The sequence below is a fragment of the Nilaparvata lugens genome, chromosome 14 (genome assembly GCF_014356525.2).
Source record: "Nilaparvata lugens isolate BPH chromosome 14, ASM1435652v1, whole genome shotgun sequence".
NCBI classification, from domain to species: Eukaryota; Metazoa; Arthropoda; class Insecta; order Hemiptera; family Delphacidae; genus Nilaparvata; species Nilaparvata lugens.
In genome coordinates this window covers 1,427,901-1,447,518 of record NC_052517.1, presented here as the reverse complement: position 1 = coordinate 1,447,518, position 19,618 = coordinate 1,427,901, and the positions used below count along the sequence as shown (strand labels likewise).

Here is a 19,618-nt window from a genome sequence, read left to right as displayed (position 1 = left end):
ACTCTCCTAGTTTGATAATTTGTTCTCTCCCTGAAAAGTGCCTGACCACTGTTTCCAGACATTACAAAGAATAGGTATAAAACTTTGAAAACATATATGTATCTTAGAGGCAAGCATTTTATATCTTGAAAAAGGGGAAAGGCATGTTCATATCTTCCTGATTTTTTAACAGCTCTGACAATAGATTTTTGTAAGGTTGTAAGTCCTCTCAAGTGGGTAATGTAAGTAGAGCCCCAACAACTTATTCCATAATTCAGTTTAGAGTCAACAAGAGCAAAGTATAACTGTCTAAGAATGGTGGTTGGAAGAATCTTATTTAGAAAATAGAATTTTCTCAGGATATGTAAAAGATAGCTATGTAAAGGTAAGCTTCTCATCTACTGTAACACCTAAATATTTGATGGAGTCAAGATACCTTAAGATACCATAGAGAAAAGATAGCATAAGAAGATATTCCATGGTATAGGGCTTGTCATTTGTTAGTACGATAGAAAAGAATAGGTTTTCCTATAGGATACCCCTGTGTATCTTTTCGGATGCAACACGTTGCTTTTGAGAAGATACAGAAGAGCATCTGTTGCTTATGTAAAGATACGTTTTGAAAGATAGGCAAAGCTTCTCTTTTGAGAAGATACAGAAGAGCACCTGTTGCCTATTGATAGATACATTAAAGCTCCTTGTGTATCTTTTCGGATGCAACACGTTGCTTTTGAGAAGATACAGAAGAGCGTCTGTTGCTTATGGAAAGATACATCTTCAAAAATGTTGGATGTTTTTGTTTGGGTAGTATTGTAGTGTAGTGGCCCTCCGCCGATAGGCAAAGCTACAGCACCCCGGACTGTAACTTATTTATTCACGTTTTTACTCACTTCCTTGCTCCTTGGTGCTACAGCCCATTTAGGGCCTTGACCTCCTTCAAAATGACTCTCCATTCTTCTCTGTCAGCAGCTTTCCTTCTCCATCCCTTGATGTCCGTCTTCCTCGAGTCTTGTTATTCACGTTTTTAATCTATTGAATAATTTATCCCCGTTTTTCAATTTTCAATTTCAATTTATTAAAAACACACAAAACAAGACAAAACAAAATTACAAAGATTTACGAAACAAATAAAACACAATAAAATGTTACAAATATAGAAAAACAATGGGCTTAGTGTTTGGGTGTGTTGGAGAAGATGAAAAAAGAGAGGAAGGTACCTAGCCAACTATGGTTTCCCATGTAATAGGCAGGCAAAGAAGAGAAGAGAAGTAATGAGGAAAAAAAGGAAGGGAGAAATGGGGGGAAGGAAGAAAACAGAGGAATAGGTACTCAAAATAAAGGTAAGCGAATCCACTGAAAAATGAAAAAACAATGCTGGAGCAGAAATCTCGAGTCATATATCTAAATGGAAGAAGAAATTACTGTATGTCCAGTTTTTTATATCCAGTTTAATTTTTCCGCTGATCTTATTGTCCATGAGAAAGTGATTTGGAATGAGGTTTATTATTATTTTTAGTACCTATGTAAATTAATTGCCTCCTTATACATTCAATATTAGTGTTATAGGTTACATATTTGTTAGCAGTGGCCCTTAGATTATAATAATTAAAAGTAGAGTTTATTGTGAGAGGAAAATCGGATCTATATTTTATTAAGTACTCAATTACGGTTTTTATGTATAATTGACGTATAGTCATGACCTCAAAATCACTAAAAACCATATCCGTTGGATAGAGCCTGGGTTTGCTTGATATAGTTTTAATTATCAGTTTTTGTGCTACAAATAATTCAGCAATATGACAGTTGAAACAGCCTCCCCAAACAACTATGCCATACTGCAGAATTGACTTGACTAGAGCATGATACATCATTTTCAGGTGGTTCTTATTAAGAAATCTGTTAACTTGGTAAAATTTAAAAGATAAATATCTAATTTTTCTACATATGTATTTAATATGAACATCCCATTTAAGGTTTCCATCAATTATAATTCCCAAATACTTAGTATTATTGACTTTTTTAATGGTGGGACAATCACAATTACCCAAGTTTTTCTTAACAGAAAGTGGACCAGAAGAAGCTGGAAAAAGCGGAGGCGAAACTGCAGGCAAAACAGGAACGCAGAGCCGAACAGCTGGTGACCAACCGATCGTCGTCGGCTGTGACGTCATCGAACAGTGGCGGTGGCGGGCAGCAGGTGGGGGCAGGTGGCGGGGGCCAGTTGATGCCGGCACTACAGGCGGCCACCGCATCGCAGGCGACCAGCAAGAAGGAGGCCAAGATGGAGGCGAAAGGCTGCAATCGCACACAGGACATTCGCATTGAGAATTTCGATGTCGCCTACGGTGAGAGGTCAGTGCACCCTAAATAATACACGTCTTCTTCCGACTGCCTTCTTCTTCTACTTTATCTTCTTCTTTTATCTTCTTCTTCCTCTTTTAATTCTAATTCTTCTTCTTGCTGTCTTCTTCTCTTCCTCATTTCCTCACTACCGTCCTCCACCTTCAATCATAGTCTTATTCTGTCAACTTCTTCTCTTATTATCTTGTTACTCTTGAACTGACAAAAGACTGTCATTAACTTCTTGTTCATCATCATCATCTCATTCTTCTTCTTCTTCTTCTTCTTCTTCTTCTTCTCTTGCCATTTTTTCTTCTATAGTGACGTCCACATTATAATGGCAGTGTACGATTGACAATACTGTTGCTGTCCTTTTCTATCATACAACAAAACAGATAGCAATAACTCTCTCTCGCTTTGCAATGTTGTCTATTTGCCAGAATATTTTATATTTACTTTTGACAGTGACTGTACAAAACTGAACAAACCATATTCTCAGCCGCCATTTTTTTTCTTCATTCTATCAAAATACTTGAGTATACAAGTCGCATAATTGATTTAAAATGTATTTTTGAAACGATGAAATTATTTTTAAACTTTACCGTATGAGAAACACAAATTAAAATACCTGAAATGACATTTTAAAAGTTGATAACTAACCATCCTAGACTTCATCCATGCTTCAGTTAGCCTACCCGTATAGGTTAGACCTACTCGTACCGGTATAAATGATATTGAAAAGTTATTTCAGAATTAATCCATTGAAATTACTTATTTTTGAATAGGATTTCTATTTTTCTATTATTTTAAAAAGAAATGGGAATAGAATACCTACCAAATAACTCAATTTCTGTTGTTTTGAAATTCAGATCATTGTATCACAGCTTTTTAAATCAGCCGCCATTTCAGGTTTGTATAGAAATAAAAATCTTATCTCAGTTATGGAAGCAAATTTTTTAATCAAATTATAAAACAATATAATTTCTTGATTCATTTGACATTAAATTGATTATTTTATCAAGGAAATGATAATTATTATTGGATTAAATTTAATGGGATGAATTGAGTAACAGCTGTGTACAGTCAGTGGCAAAATGGAGAGAATTGGCAACGTTTTTCTCCTACCTTTCTTCACTGCCATTATAACGTGGACCTCACTATAGTCCATCATCTTCATCTCATCTCGTCTCCTTTTAGTCCTGTCATCTTCTTGCTCTCTTCTTTTTCTTCTGTTCCTCTCCTCCTCTTCCCCTCTTCCTTCAACTACTTCCTTTTCTTCTATCTACTTCTTTCTCTACTACTACTTCTTCGACTACTTTCTCTTCTATATTTTCTTTTCTACCTTGCCATCATTTTCTTGGATGGACATTGATATGTCCAAAGCTCCGCCAATTTATGTAGATGCATAACAATATGATTATTATCCATAGTTATTATATTACAAATTGCTTTTTCATATAATATACAGTTCAATAGTTATTTTCTTAGTCTATATTATGTAAATTCATCTATAACTTTGCTGTATTGTAAGCTATTGTATACAAGTGTATAAGCCAGTATATATTGTAATCTACATAAATAAAGTACTCAATCAATCAATCAATCAATCAATCTTGTTGTTATTGCTATCAGTATCGTAACTTCTCTTCCAACACTTAATTTGTTCTCTTCAATCCTCCCCATCTTTTTTTGCACCTCATTTTTTTAAATTCTGTTTTATTGCGATTGTTGTTGTTTGTTTTGCATTTATTCATTTGTTCAGTTGTCTATATATATATAAAAGCGAAATGGCACTCACTCACTCACTGACTGACTGACTCACTCACTCACTCGCAGAACTAAAAATCTACCGGACCAAAAACGTTCAAATTTGGTAGGTATGTTCAGTTGGCCCTTTAGAGGCGCACTAAGAAATCTTTTGGCAATATTTTAACTCTAAGGGTGTTTTTTAAGGGTTTAAAGTTCTCTTAGCATGTATATTCTTCTTATTCCAATATCTTGAAATTATAATAAAATTGAAAATGTCCATACCATATGTTAATATAGAACTACAATCTACAGAGAGAGTACCTCTTCGAAACAGTTGTTCTGGTAACTAAGTTAATAATTTTGTCAGGTTGGCATTAAGTTGAGTTGACTCTGGTTCCGTTGAGGTCTACATGCAGGCGAGCGAAGCGAGCCCGCTGATCTCATTTTTGGACAATCCAGTCGGGGGTCTAGAATTCGGTACAAAGGTTCCGCTGAGGTGTACATGCAGGCGAGCGAAGCGAGCCCGCTGATCTCATTCTTGGACAATCCAGTCGGGGGTCAAGGGGGCGGAGCCCCCTGGCTAGACGGATATGGCGAGCGAAGCGAGCCTGACTGCTAGTATTTATATATGTGTGTTAATAAATAAATAACTTGAAATTTGTTTGTTTTACTTTGAATTTTGTTTTTTCGACAGGGTGCTTCTACAGGCTGCCGATATAGTGTTGGCCTATGGTAGGAGGTATGGACTGGTGGGACGCAATGGAATCGGCAAGACAACCCTATTGAGAATGATTTCCAGGTAATTAGCATCCTAATTACTTGTCTAATTACTAATAAATTACTCTAGAATTCAGTGCAGCTTCGAAAAGTGCTTGAAAACAGATTAAATTTTACTAACCCTAGGGGTCAATTTCTACAGTGATATTCAAGTTATAAAGTCAGCACCTGACTAACATTGGTGTTGCTATCCTTGTCTATCATTCCACAAAGCAGATAGCTCTATCCTGTTTTGTATCAAATTATGGTGTTGTGTATCAAGTTGAGATGATACTGTATCATATTGTCGAACACTAATTGCTATAGTGAGGTGTGAGGTCCACGTTATAAAGTCAGCACCTGACTAACATTGGTGTTGCTATCCTTGTCTATCATTCCACAAAGCAGATAGCTCTATCCTGTTTTGTATCAAATTATGGTGTTGTGTATCAAGTTGAGATGATACTGTATCATATTGTCGAACACTAATTGCTATAGTGAGGTGTGAGGTCCACGTTATAAAGTCAGCACCTGACTAACATTGGTGTTGCTATCCTTGTCTATCATTCCACACAGCAAATATCTGTCACCTGGTCATATGGGACATTATATGAACCATATATTTGTCTCATATTGATCAGGATTTTAGAGTTTTAAATTAAAAAAGTTTAATGAACAGTGTTTTTGTCTTTGAACAATCTTTGTTATCGACAGAAAGATTGTTTATTTCATTTGTTGTCAAAATTAACGTAGCTTCTCTTTTGTTTTTAATAACAAACGTGCCGCTTGTGCGACAGATAAAAATATGTACTTGAAATGGCTTTCATGTTTGGCATTGATTGAGTTTATATTTAATACCCAATATTCTGTCACAGATCGGGCAGTATAAAAATAATTATTGTATTGTTAAGGGAGACGGGTTCTAAGCCTATTCACTAGTTCAGTTAATATTTGTTCTTTTAAAATACTAAAAGTCGCGATTTAAACCAGTGGATGCCAAAGGGGGAAGCCATTTCAAAAAGGTAGGTGACTACTGAATCATTGTTCTTAAATTTTCATAACCACAAAGATTGAATCATCATTAGCTGCAAGCGAGTGTTTTCCCCATAAAATTCATATCAATAATGTTTTTATAATAAAATCAATCTTGTTTTGTTTAAATGTATATATATATATGTATGTTAAAGATTCATTAATTAGAGTTAAAGTTATTCTGTTCTCTTTTGTTATAATAGTTTTTCCCCTTACATAATTGGTGAAGGCACAGCCTGCTTACATATTTGGTGGAGGCTTCTCCTGCCGTTCCACATTGTGCTTACATATCTCTATACTGTTTTGTATCAAATTATGGTGTTGTGTATCAAGTTGAGAGACACTATATCATGTGTGGTGATACAGTATCATATTGTGTTGATAATGTATTATGTTGTGTTGATACTGTATCATGTGTGGTGATACTGTATAGCTGCGTACACATATTTGCGCTTCCAACCAGCACCGAGCACGCTCCTCCCTCGTACCGCCCTCGTACCACCATCGAACCACAGTCGCACCGCCCACGCACCCATCATGAACGTTACGGAAGATGTTAGATGTTCTCGCGTTCCCCGGTCGAACCACTGTTGCTCGCCGGTCGATCATCAATCGCTCTGCTGGAGTGACGTTCGGTTGCGGAGCAGAGCGAAAGTCTGTACGCACCTTATCATATTGTGTTGATACTGTATCATGTTGTAGTTCTTGTTCTATAGCGAGGTCCACGTCATAATGGAAATACTTGATTAACATTGGTGTTGCCATCCTTGTCTGTCATTCGACAAAGCAGATAGCGCTATCCTTTACCAGCTACGTGTTATTGCAAAATTAATTGTTTTGATTCATGATTCCTTATGATTTTTTCCATTCTTTATGATTCTTCATTGATTCAAACAATAAGAACATAAAAATAATAGGTGGAGAAAAAATAAGGTAACCTTGTGCTATTCCTCTCCCAAATTTAGATAAGGTTACACATAGTCCGAAATAGGTTAAGTCTTGTAGTTGTTCTCTTCACAAAATTTTCAGTCCTTAATTAATTTTGTTGGATTTTTATGATACTGTATCACCACACATGATACAGTATAAACACAATATGATACTGTATCATATATAAACATGTGACATGGTTTGTGTTTACAGTGGCCAGCTGAGGATACCGTCGCATATCTCCATCCTGCACGTGGAACAGGAGGTGGTGGGGGATGACACACCCGCCCTGGAGAGTGTGCTGGAGTGTGACATTGTCAGACATACACTTCTCAAACGGGAACAGGAGATCAACGCCCTCATCAACAACAAGTCAGTACCGTATCTCACAATTCATACATTTACAACATTTTTTTATGCACTTTCAATGTTATTTGATATATCCTGAAAAAGGTGTGAGTCAATTTTGTTGTCGAAATGGACCTGTAAAAAGATTCGAAGAATTCGTGTTCAAAATTTGAAGCTGATTGATCAATTCTTTCTAAAGTTATTGACCGAGTGAAGTGAGGTCTAAGATTCAAGTCGACGGTTTGGCATTTCTCTTAATATTTATATGTTGCGCATTTTCGGCGAAACGGGGTAATAGATTTTCATGAAATTTGACAGGTATGTTCCTTTTTAAATTGCGCCTCGACGTATGTACAAGGTTTTTGGAAATTTTGCATTTCAAGGATAATATAAAAGGAAAAAGAAGCCTCCTTCCCACGCCAATATTAGAGTAAAAATCAGACTATAGAATTATTCGTCATAAATCAGCTGACAAGTGATTTCACAGATGGCGGTAAGAATTATCAATCACCGGTCACTGAACCTTATGGTGATTATTTATATTTGTAAAATTCATGTCTCTACCACTGAGCTAGAGCTGAGGTTTGAACCCAGTAATTTTGCGAGCCGGAAGGCCTTAATTTTTTGTGAATTTATTCGCAAAAGAGGGAATTTAGAGACTGCTCTTATAAATACCAGAAACATCGTATTATCTGTGAAGGAATTACAATTCACAACATTACATTGTCCAACGAACTTGAACTGTAAAAAGGTTCGAAGAATTCGTGTTCAAAATTTGAAGCTGATTGATCAATTCTTTCTAAAGTTATTGACCGAGTGAAGTGAGGTCTAAGATTCAAGTCGACGGTTTGGCATTTCTCTTAATGTTTATATGTTGCGCATTTTCGGCGAAACAGATTTTCATGAAATTTGACAGGTATGTTCCTTTTTAAATTGCGCATCGACGTATATACAAGGTTTTTGGAAATTTTGCATTTCAAGGTTGCCAAATTAGCAGAAAGTGTTTCTAATTTTAAAGTCCTTTCGTACTAATGAACCATAAATTAAAATAGATAGAAACCAACCCGGCTCACGCCGGTTTGAACTCAAATCATGTAATCTTTTAAAGGTCGAACAAAAGGAAAAAGGAGCCTCCTTCGTACGCCAATATCAGAGTAAAAATCAGACTATAGAATTATTCATCATAAATCAGCTGTCTAGTGGACTATAACACTACACGTTCAAAAACATCGAACATCTTGAAAATGTATCTTTCCATCTACTTTAGTAGACAGTTGACTATAATATTACCCGTTCAAAATCATCGAACATCTTGAAAATGTATCTTTCCATCTACTTTAGTAGACAGTTGACTATAATATTACCCGTTCAAAATCATCGAACATCTTGAATTTGTTTTCCATCAACGTTGTAGACAGTTGCAGCCAGACCTGATAACAGCGCTCACACTCACATTCCGGGACGACACGTCACGGTACGATAGGACAGAAAGCTCTATGTTTATTTATGACTTTTTCTAGACATTTTAAATTGATAAATCATTTATTAAGTTTTGAGAAAACATAACAACAGGTCAATTTAAATTTCTGAGATAGAGAATTTTTTCAACGGTTTTGCTTGAGTACAGCAACTGCCAATTTAGTATTTTGATTGAATAAACCACTTGATAGAAATTGAGACAATCTTTAACAGTGGTCTTCGATTAGAAAACATGTTTTTAATAACACATAACTGAGATATATTGCTTTCGAGAGATTTCTAATAAACGTGAAAGACCGTAGTAGATTCAAGCGTAACAAAATAACTTTTTCCTACAGTTACGTTGAAAAGTGGCCATTGCTGCACTGATTACAGAACGCAAAGAATCACTTTTCCGCTCTAGTGCGGGAAAAATTTTTCCTGCACTCCAGATTTGCAACATAGCAACGCAAAATACTTAGTAGGTTATATGGAGCAACAGTGCAGCAAAATCAAAATGAAGTTGGTAACAGTGACTGGGCTGCTATAGTGAGCAGAGGTGCAACGAAGCATAACGAGCAAATTATTAATTATATATTATAACCAAGGACAACGAGGACTTTAGGATTTTAGGATTAAGGTTTTTATCAATAATAAAATTACACAGAAAAACATTTGATGGATTTCAGGCAATTTCACCCATAATTACCCACTTTTCATATTCAATGGTAACTGTAGGGAAAATTTAATGTGAAATACGTGCGCAAAGTTCCTCTGCTGCACTCAACAAACCATTCCGCCCTCGCCTACGGCTCGGGCGTAAACGTTTCTTTCGGTGCAGCAAACTGTTACTTTGCGCACTAGCTGCACAAATAACTATTTTATCTTACATTCTAAAATATATTTTCTGGTGCCAACTAAACATAAGTTTTTAAAGAATTTCTTGATCACTTTTCAAACTTTTATAACCTTACAGCTTACTAACAGCTCTGTGGATTTTGAACAAAAACAAGAAAATACTAAAATAGTAGCTACATAATCTCAATTTACTGATGGTTTGTAAACAAATAACAAATTTCCTGTAAAAATCAGCCTTCCTGATATTATAAACGATGACATTCTATTACCAACTTAACGCTAAACTAGTTTAACTTGAACTGGATTAGTAAATGCACTGAGAAAACCGATTCAAGTTTAAACTTGATTAAGTTAATCAAGTTTAGCAATCTATACTGTGCAAACTCCCCTTAACTTCACAAAACGTTGCAAGAAGCGTTTCGCTGTGAAGTCGTGTGTGTATGTGCATGCTCGTTCAACAGTTAGTGGCCAGCCTTATGGTGCATTTTCGTTTGTGCGTAAACTTCCGCAGTCGACGACGACGACAAGCATTGTTGACATTCATATTGTCCAAATTTCAAGTGTGCTAAAACAGCTGATCAAATAACTTTTCATCATTTGCATCTATTCAGAGGCGAGGCGTCCGGTCATCTCTGGATTCGCCGATGACTGGACAGAAATTGATATGTAATGTGTATATTATTAAATTGGAAATATTTAAAATAAATACAAAAAAAGGTGAGGAAACCAAAAGAGAAACATTTTTTGCGAGCGCGCCAAGCTTGAATGAAGTAGACTACTGCATCATCAGTTCCGTCCGTTCAATGTGATTCTCAAAAATATGCGATTCCAGTAATGCTATTTAGCATTGGTTACCACCACTCTTCTGCATCATCACTCTCACTCTCACCGTAAACGATGGTGGAGTAAACGGTCAAAGACTTTCTTCTTTCTTTCTTTATCCGGCGCTACAGCCCTAGGTGAGCTCTGGCCTCCTTCACAACACACCTCCATTCTTCCCTGTTCATGGCTCTTTCCTTCCATCCTCTTACCCCCATCTTTCTCAGGTCATCCATCACTTGGTCCACCCACCTGTTCCTTGGCCTACCTTTCTTTCTTCTGCTGTGCAACTTGCTATTAAAAACTATTTTCGGCATTCTAGCCTCACTCATCCTCATCATATGCCCCAACCACCTTATTCTTTGGGCTTTAATGAAGCGTACTATATTTTCTCCTTTTATTAATGCTTCTATTTCCTCATTTTTTCTTATTCGCCATTGCTGCTCATTAATCTGAACGGGACCGTAAATTCTTCTTAGTATGGATCTTTCAAAGATTTTTAATGCATTTTCGTCAGCCATATTCATCACCCAAGTTTCTGCCGCATATGTTGCCACTGGACGCACCAATGTTCTATATATTGTTATCTTGGTGCTCCTGCCGACCAACTTACTTTTAAATAATCTAACATTGGCATAGTAGGCCCTATTAGCTGCTTGAATCCTTTCTTTTACAAAAGCATTATTACCTGTGGCATTTATTGGGCATCCTAGATACTTGAAGTTCTCTACACCTGCAAACTTTTTGTTATTCACGTAGATATTTCTTGGTACAAACGGTCAAAGACATCGCTATTTTCTGCGATTCCACTGTTCCGCGTCAGTGTTGCAAACCGTACAATAATTATTATGTTGCAATTTGTTATTGATGATAATCATTATTATTTCTCCTATGTTTGGTTCTGAAGCATCTAAATTTGAAAATCTACTATGTGAAAATAATTAAGAACTGAAATATTTTTAGTGAAGTGAACAACTACAAAACTTGACCTATTTCGGACTATGTGTAACCTTATCTAAATTTTGGAGTGGAATAGCACAAGGTTACCTTATTTTTCTCTCCCTGTCATTATTGATGGTGTACTTGTTATAAATTTATGAAGAATAAAGAATTTTATTTAATTTTTTTTAATTTGAGGGCCAGTTCCCGAGCTTGAGATTTAGCCAAGTTCTAGACATTCAAACTCTAGGATTTTGAATAGAATGCTTATCTTGTACTAGATGTCATCTCTCTCGATAAATAAACGTCCAAAATAAAACATAATCTTTGAAGTAGGGGAGGGGGTGCAGCTTCCATTCAAACTTTCAACTGAATTTCCTGGAGATGACTGAGCCAAAAAGTCACGCCTCGCCCCTGCATCTATTATTAAAGAATTAAACATTTCTAATAATGAATTTAAAAAAATGTGTTTTCTAATAAAAAACAAATAAATTAATTCAATACAGGAGAAAAATTTCACCAATATTTGACCAGATACAGAAATAATTTGAAAGATGATGCACACTGAAATACTATCATAGAGAAACGATAGCATAAGTAGATGTCCCATGGTATAGGGCGTTTATGTCGCAACTTTTACTGTTATCCAAAGCCCATAGTTCACTTAGTTCTTTCCCATGAAGCTGTGTGACGCTGGTAGTCTCTCAAATTGTGTCGTTCATACACTCTCACCCCAACAAAACAGTAAAAATTTACAATAATCGACAGTAATCGGCTTGAGATAACAGTAAAAGTTGCGACATAAATTCCCCATACCATGGGACATCTACTTACGCTAATGTTTCTCTATGGTACTATGTATGAGCGAGGGGTAAGGAGTTGGGTATCCGGATGTACAACTTATTGCCATCTCACAAAAAAGAAACGTCAGTTAGAGCTTTCAGAATTTTATGGAAACACACGAGGTCTGCTATCTCTTCGTAGTGAATGATTTAATAGAACCAACCGTTGCCAACAGTTTGCAATTTAATAATTACATTTTCTGGGATTTCAAGCTTATTTTCAATTTTAGGTGAAAATGTTACTAGACATTAATTGCAGAGATTTTCATTCTCAATCTTTTCCACTTGAAATTTCTTGTTTAAATTGTATATGAAGGCTGATAATTGAGAATCTAAAATCAAACTTTGCATAGATGAGGCAAAGCTTCTGAAATTTTTACAGATATAGGACTTGTTGCAACTGATAGAGCTTATCAATGACTATTTCAGGTATGAATTTGATCAAAATCGTTGGAGCCGTTTTCGAGAAAATCGCGAAAATCCTGTTTTTGGTAACATTTTCGCCATTTTAGCCGCCATCTTGGCTTGCATTTGATCGAAATTGTTCGTGTTGAATCCTTATAGTGTAAGGACCTTACGTTCCAAATTTCAAGTCATTCCGTTAACTGGGAGATAAGATATCGTGTACACAGACGTACGCACACACACACACACACACACACACACACACACACACACACACACACACACACACATACATACAGACCAATACCCGAAAACCACTTTTTCGGACTCAGGAGACCTTGAAACGTATAGAAATTTAGAAATTGGGGTACCTTAATTTTTTCGGAAAGAAATACTTTCCTTACCTATGGTAATAGGGCAAGCAAAGTAAAAAGTATAAGCTCAACCTGTCCCATTAAAACATAATTGAACATAATCTTTTAGGTTATGTAGACAAATTGAAATCTACCCAATCTGGGATTCTCTCTCTGTCGTGATCGACAACGGCATTTATGCACAGACGAAATCCCAGCTTAACGTTTCACATATCCGATACGTCTGCTCAATCTGAACACCCTGAAGATTGAATGAAAAACACTAAGAAATTGTCAAAAAACCACTGATTTATTGATAATTAGAAAGGCCGGTTTCGGTTATTACACCATTGTCAATCTCTGATAAACAGATATTTATCAGAGATTGACAATGGTGTAATAACCGAAACCGGCCTTTCTAATTATCAATAAATCAGTGGTTTTTTGACAATTTCTTAGTGTTTTTCATTCAATATGAATAATTACCACAATATCAACTTCTCAACTACACAAAAAGTGACCCTGAAGATTAATGCAAACATGTATGTGGCAATGAAGGTATTTGAATTTGTTTCCATTCAGAATATAGCGAATTATTTAGAACACTGTAGGCCTTTATTCATAAATAATAAAATTCTGACAGTAATAAATCAGTACATATATTCTGTTTTGTTATACACTAAGGAGGATCTGCATCGTTATCAATTAAGAAATACTGTTCACTCTGTTAATACCTTTGGATACTAAATCTTTGGTAGAGAGTTAGTGGGGAGGATATTTTTAATATTCTTTCCGAAGAATGGACATTGATATGTCCAAACCTCCGCCAATTTATGTAGATGCATAACAATATAATTATTATCTATATAATATATTATTATATTACAAATTGCTTTTTCATATCATATACAGTTCAATAATTATTTTCTTAGTCTATATCATGTAAATTCATCTATAATTTTGCTGTATTGTAAGCTATTGTATATAAGTGTATAAGACAGTATATATTGTAATCTACATAAATAAAGTACTCAATCAATCAATCAATTAATACCAGAAACAATAGACAGATCTATATTCAATACCAAAGATTGTCTAAATCTTTCAACAGTTGGGCAAAAGGTGTATAATAAGTTACCGCTACACCTCCAACAAACACCCCTAAAACTGTTCAAAATAAAGGTGCACGATTGGCTGGCAAAAAATTCTTTTTATAAATTAAGTGAATTTTACGAGAACAGAATCAGCATAACTTAACTCTTATTGTTAGCACGTATGATCTAGCTGCTTAATTTTGTAATATTGTCTTTGTTGAATGAAAAAGACTAAGAAATTGTCAAAAAACCACTGATTTATTGATAATTAGAAAGACCGGTTTCGGTTATCAATTTCTAATCATCAATAAATCAGTGGTTTTTTGACAATTTCTTAGTCTTTTTCATTCAATATGAATAATTACCACAATATCAACTTCTCAACTACACAAAAATTGTCTTTGTTATTTGTAATATTTGGAAAAGTAATCTAAATAGCAATGTAATAGTAACAATGTGTCTCTTAATGTGTGACTGTCTATTTAATGTTCTATTTGTGTGACTTTGTCTTGTGCTGCTTTTTTGGCTGGCTGACAATAAAATTGAATTTATTTATTTATTTTTAGCGTGAATTTTGATGTGTTGCAGACCTGACCTACTACTACTGGACGAGCCGACCAACATGTTGGATATGAAGGCGATCATCTGGCTGGAAACCTATTTGCAGAATTGGCCGACCACGTTGCTCGTGGTGTCGCACGACCGACACTTCCTCGACACTGTGCCCACCGACATACTACATCTACACACACAGGTATACAGTGATATCAAGAAAATAAAAATCTCAGTACCCTTTTATTTTAAAAAATCTGGTACACAACTTTCCTTGCTCATATTTAAACTACGATCAGACTTCTGTATATCTATATATATAAAAGCGAAATGGCACTCACTCACTGACTGACTCACTCACTCACTCACTCACTCACTCACTCACTCACTCGCAGAACTAAAAATCTACCGGACCAAAAACGTTCAAATTTGGTAGGTATGTTCAGTTGGCCCTTTAGAGGCGCACTAAGAAATCTTTTGGCAATATTTTAACTCTAAGGGTTGTTTTTAAGGGTTTAAAGTTCGTCTTCTAGCATGTATATTCTTCTTCTCCCAATCTCTTAATTATAATTGAAATTTCCATATCATATGTTACTATAGAACTATAATCTAGATAGAGTACCTCTTCGAAACAGTTGTTAACTGGCAACTAAATTAATAATTTTGTCAGGTTGGCATTAAGTTGAGTTGACTTTGTTAGGTTGGCACCAAGTTGAAGATTTAAATGCATTTATCGTGGAAAAATTAATTGGGCACTGCTACTTCAATCCTGGGAATATTATATTACTAGCCGTCGGGCTCGCTTCGCTCGCCATATCCGTTTAGCCAGACGTTTAGTCTGGACCCCCGACTGGATTGTCCTAACATGATAAAAATGCAGGCGAGCGAAGCGAGCCTGCTAATCTCATTCTTGGACAATCCAGTCGGGGGTCCAGGGGGCGGAGCCCCCTGGCTAGACGGATATGGGCGAGCGAAGCGAGCCTGACGGCTAGTGTGTGTATAAAATTGTTTTCAAAGTACTTTTTCAATCAATCGGTTAATTAGGAATGGAGTTATCGTGTTCACAGACATACACACATACACACACACATACACATACACACACACAGACCAACACCCAAAAATCATGTTTTTAGATTCAGGGGACCTTAAAACGTATAGAAAACATGAAATTAGGGTACCTTAAATTTTTTTGGAAAGCAATACTTTCCTTACCTATGGTAATAGGGCAAGCGAAGTAAAAAAGGGATACTGAGATTTTTATTTTCTTTATATTTATATTACAAGTAGCCCTATACAGGAAAGAGAGGTATACAGTGCTATACTATGCTGTTAGCAATAGTTCTTCTTCTTCTTCTGTCTTATTCTACTTCGTCTTCTTATCTCTTTTCTCCTTCTCCGTCTTCTTTTTCTTCGTCTTCCCAATTTCCCAATTCCCTCTATAGTGAGGTCTACGTTAAAATGGCAGTATTTCATTAACATTGGTGTTTCTATCCTAGGGCCATATGAATAAAGTTGAGCATTTGCTTATGGAGCATTTGCTTCATTTTCTATGAATAAACGTGAGCAAAACCTTTTGCTCATGCTCATCAAAAAAATAGTTTGAGCATTTGCTCAAAAGTAAAAGCTTTTGCTCAAAATTGTATGAATAAACTAGAGCATTTGCTCAACTTTTGAAGCAAATGCTTCAAAAAAGGTGAGTCTAGTCTAGAGCAGGTTATCACCTTTTGCTCATAGTAGAATGGCTCAACTAATTCGTATGAGGAAGAAGAAACTATACTAGATACGATCACAACCAATAGTTGAGAACTATAAAACTCTTTTTAGATTCAACCATGATATATATCACCATTATCCCTACAAAAGATAGCTACGGTACCTGTTATAAAGATAGCCATCACAAAATAGGAAATAGGCATTTAAGAAGATGAGAGTGTAGACGATTATAAGAAGGCTGGCTATTGATATTATAAGAATATGCTGAAGATTATTATAGAGATGACATCTTTTCACACTATTATTTCAAAATTCTAAACTCAACTAACCTAAAACTCTATTCATAATCATAAATAGAAAACAGAGTAGACGACGCAAACACAATTGGTGCCCCCTACTTGCATATTTAGCGCTTCCGTGAGCTATAAAAACAAAGTACAAAGGCTACAAAAGCTTATCAGCTGATGAAAAGTCTTTAAAATACGTGAGCATTTGCTCCAGAGTTCAGGAGCATAAGGTAAGAGTATAAGGTAAAGCTTATTCATATAAAAATGAGCAAATGCTTTTGCTTCTATCTTTTGCTCATGAGCAAAACCTTATGCACCATGCTCTTGCTCATGAGCATTTGCTCTGGGTTTATTCATATGGGCCCTTGTCACAGAATAGATACAGAATGGAAACTTGTAATCAAACGCCTATCTTACCAATGCTTTTTACATGACCCCAATACTAAACACGTCACGTGACCTTGGGAAGTTCCAATCCTGGTCTTCTGATTGGCTCGTGGCAGTGAACGAGATCAATTGATCCGGATCATTAAAGTGATCCGAACCTACCATCAATACTATTACAATGCGGCGCTTCCTAACAAGATGGCGGATTTTGGCGTCAGGGTATAGCCAAGTTTCCGTACTGTATGTATACTGTGCCCTTGTCTATCATTCGACAAAGCAGATAGTATATCAATGTCAATCATTAAACATTATTATGTGATCATGAAAAAATATAAAACCAAATTAAATAATGAAATCGCACACAATAATTACTAAAAAGCTGTAAAATATTGATAAATTTTGATCCAAAAATTAAAATAGATTCATTTACTGAAGATGAGCTGATTGTGACAATTTAGAGTAATTGTATTAGATAAATTTAATTTAATCATTCAGTTGCACAGAAGCCGATTTAATCCTGAATTAATTTCACGGGAATTGATCAGAGAAGCCTATTTTTCATAAAAGTTTTCTCTGATTGGTTCCCGTGGGAAACCAATTTTAATCAGGATTAAAATTTAACCGGCTTTGTGCAACCAACCCTCAGAATCACACAACTTTCAGTAGACTACCACAGGCTTACTCCCAAAACGGTTCCAATTCTAATTTTCTACAACAATCCAAATGTAGCTAGGTTATATGTCACTTCAAAAATTTTCAATTAGGCCTACACACTCTAATTTACAAATTATTACAATTTTCTGAATGAATGATAGCAGAGGATAGATACATAGAAGGTATATATTATCACGTACACCCTGAGTAGCTTCAGAGGTGGGTGATTGATACCCAGGTGTTGCTCCTGGATGACTTCGCTCAGTCGTAATGTGGGCGGGGAAAGGAGGCAAGTCGAAGTTCCTCTTCCTTCTTCTTTGTGCCTCAGCTGGCATGAACAGCACCTCCTGGTGCTTCTGACGGCGTGAAGGTCGCTCTCTTCTCTGATGACACCACTTTGATGTAATTTTGTATCGGCCTTACGGCCTCGGTTCCGCTCCAGTGAAGTAGGAAGAGGAAGGACAGACAGGATAGGGACGGCAGACAACGGTCCGCTGTGCCCTGGGGAGAAGGAAGAATAGGGACGGCAGACAACGGTCCGCTGTGCCCTGGGGAGAAGGAAGAATAGGGACGGCAGACAACGGTCCGCTGTGCCCTGGGGAAATGGGAGGTCAGGGACGGCAGACAACGGTCCGCTGTGCCCTGGGGAAATGGGAGGACAGGGACGGCAGACAACGGTCCGCTGTGCCCTAGGGTGATGGGAGGTCAGGGACGGCAGACAACGGTCCGCTGTGCCCTGGGGAAATGGGAGGACAGGGACGGCAGACAACGGTCCGCTGTGCCCTGGGGAAATGGGAGGACAGGGACGGCAGACAACGGTCCGCTGTGCCCTGGGGGAATGGGAGGTCAGGGACGGCAGACAACGGTCCGCTGTGCCCTGGGGAAATGGGAGGTCAGGGACGGCAGACAACGGTCCGCTGTGCCCTAGGGTGATGGGAGGTCAGGGACGGCAGACAACGGTCCGCTGTGCCCTGGGGAAATGGGAGGACAGGGACGGCAGACAACGGTCCGCTGTGCCCTGGGGAAATGGGAGGACAGGGACGGCAGACAACGGTCCGCTGTGCCCTAGGTAGATGGGAGGACAGGGACGGCAGACAACGGTCCGCTGTGCCCTAGGGAGATGGGAGGTCAGGGACGGCAGACAACGGTCCGCTGTGCCCTAGGGAGATGGGAGGACAGGGACGGCAGACAACGGTCCGCTGTGCCCTAGGGAGATGGAAGGTTAGGGACGTACGGCAGCCAACGGGCCGCTGTACAAGGACAGGAGGTCGGGGACGTACGGCAGCCAACGGGCCGCTGTACCAGGAGCAGGAAGGTTGCGAGCGGAATGCTGTGGTCTGGGGCTCGTCCGGCCTTTAAATACTCCCCCAAAGTGGAGGGGATGGAGCTGAGCCGCCGCCAGAGGCGGTGGAAATCATCTTGATGCGCGGAAGATGGTGCGCCATCGGTACCTCCCTTATCTCCGCGGTCGGCTAGCATTGCTGATAGCCGAGCGTCTTTCAATAATATTATTTATTATTTTCTCGTCACAATTTTACTTTGTGACAATATCGAACAATGCTTTTATAATATGTCCCAATAATAACTTGGCGATTGAGACAGTTTTGAGTAGTTTTCAGAATGACTGCAGAGGATAGACTCGTACCGTATATTAAAAAAATGTATATTAAAGAAGTTTTTTCTCAATAATAAAGTAAATTCGTATGGCTTTTGTTGGTGGAGAGTCCCTTGCGGGAAGGTCCCACCGCCTGAATATATAATTTAAGCCGTCAATGGGCCTTACGACTGTCATACTTCAGCCGGGACCGACAGTTTAACGTGCCCATCAGATAACACGGGAGTGATCTGGTTAAAAAACTTTTGGGATTGAGAGGGTTTGAACCTGGGATCTCTATGCTGCTACGCAAGCACTCTATCCACTAGACCACGGATCACTCCTTCTCAATAATTATTATTAGTGACTAGCAGGTAACCCGTGCTTCGCAAGGGTATAATTTAAAACTTGACATAATGAAATCTTGAAGAATTACAAATATAGGCCTATAACCATCCTCGGTAAATTAAGAATGTATATGCAAAATGTCAAGTTAATGAGTTGAGTGGTTGAGACGTGATGATGC

The 19,618-nt window shown here is 37.5% G+C and overlaps 1 protein-coding gene across 1 annotated transcript in view; it reads left to right on the top strand.

Annotated features, from left to right (window-relative positions):
• LOC111058028 (ATP-binding cassette sub-family F member 3) overlaps positions 1 to 19,618 on the top strand; it is a 53,803-nt gene that overhangs the window by 10,688 nt on the left and 23,497 nt on the right. Inside the window, exons 4-7 of the mRNA XM_039441133.1 lie at positions 2,042 to 2,331; positions 4,763 to 4,867; positions 7,000 to 7,215; positions 14,485 to 14,656. Coding sequence (XP_039297067.1) covers positions 2,042 to 2,331; positions 4,763 to 4,867; positions 7,000 to 7,215; positions 14,485 to 14,656 — 783 coding nt within the window. The remainder of the gene's footprint in view (positions 1 to 2,041; positions 2,332 to 4,762; positions 4,868 to 6,999; positions 7,216 to 14,484; positions 14,657 to 19,618) is intronic.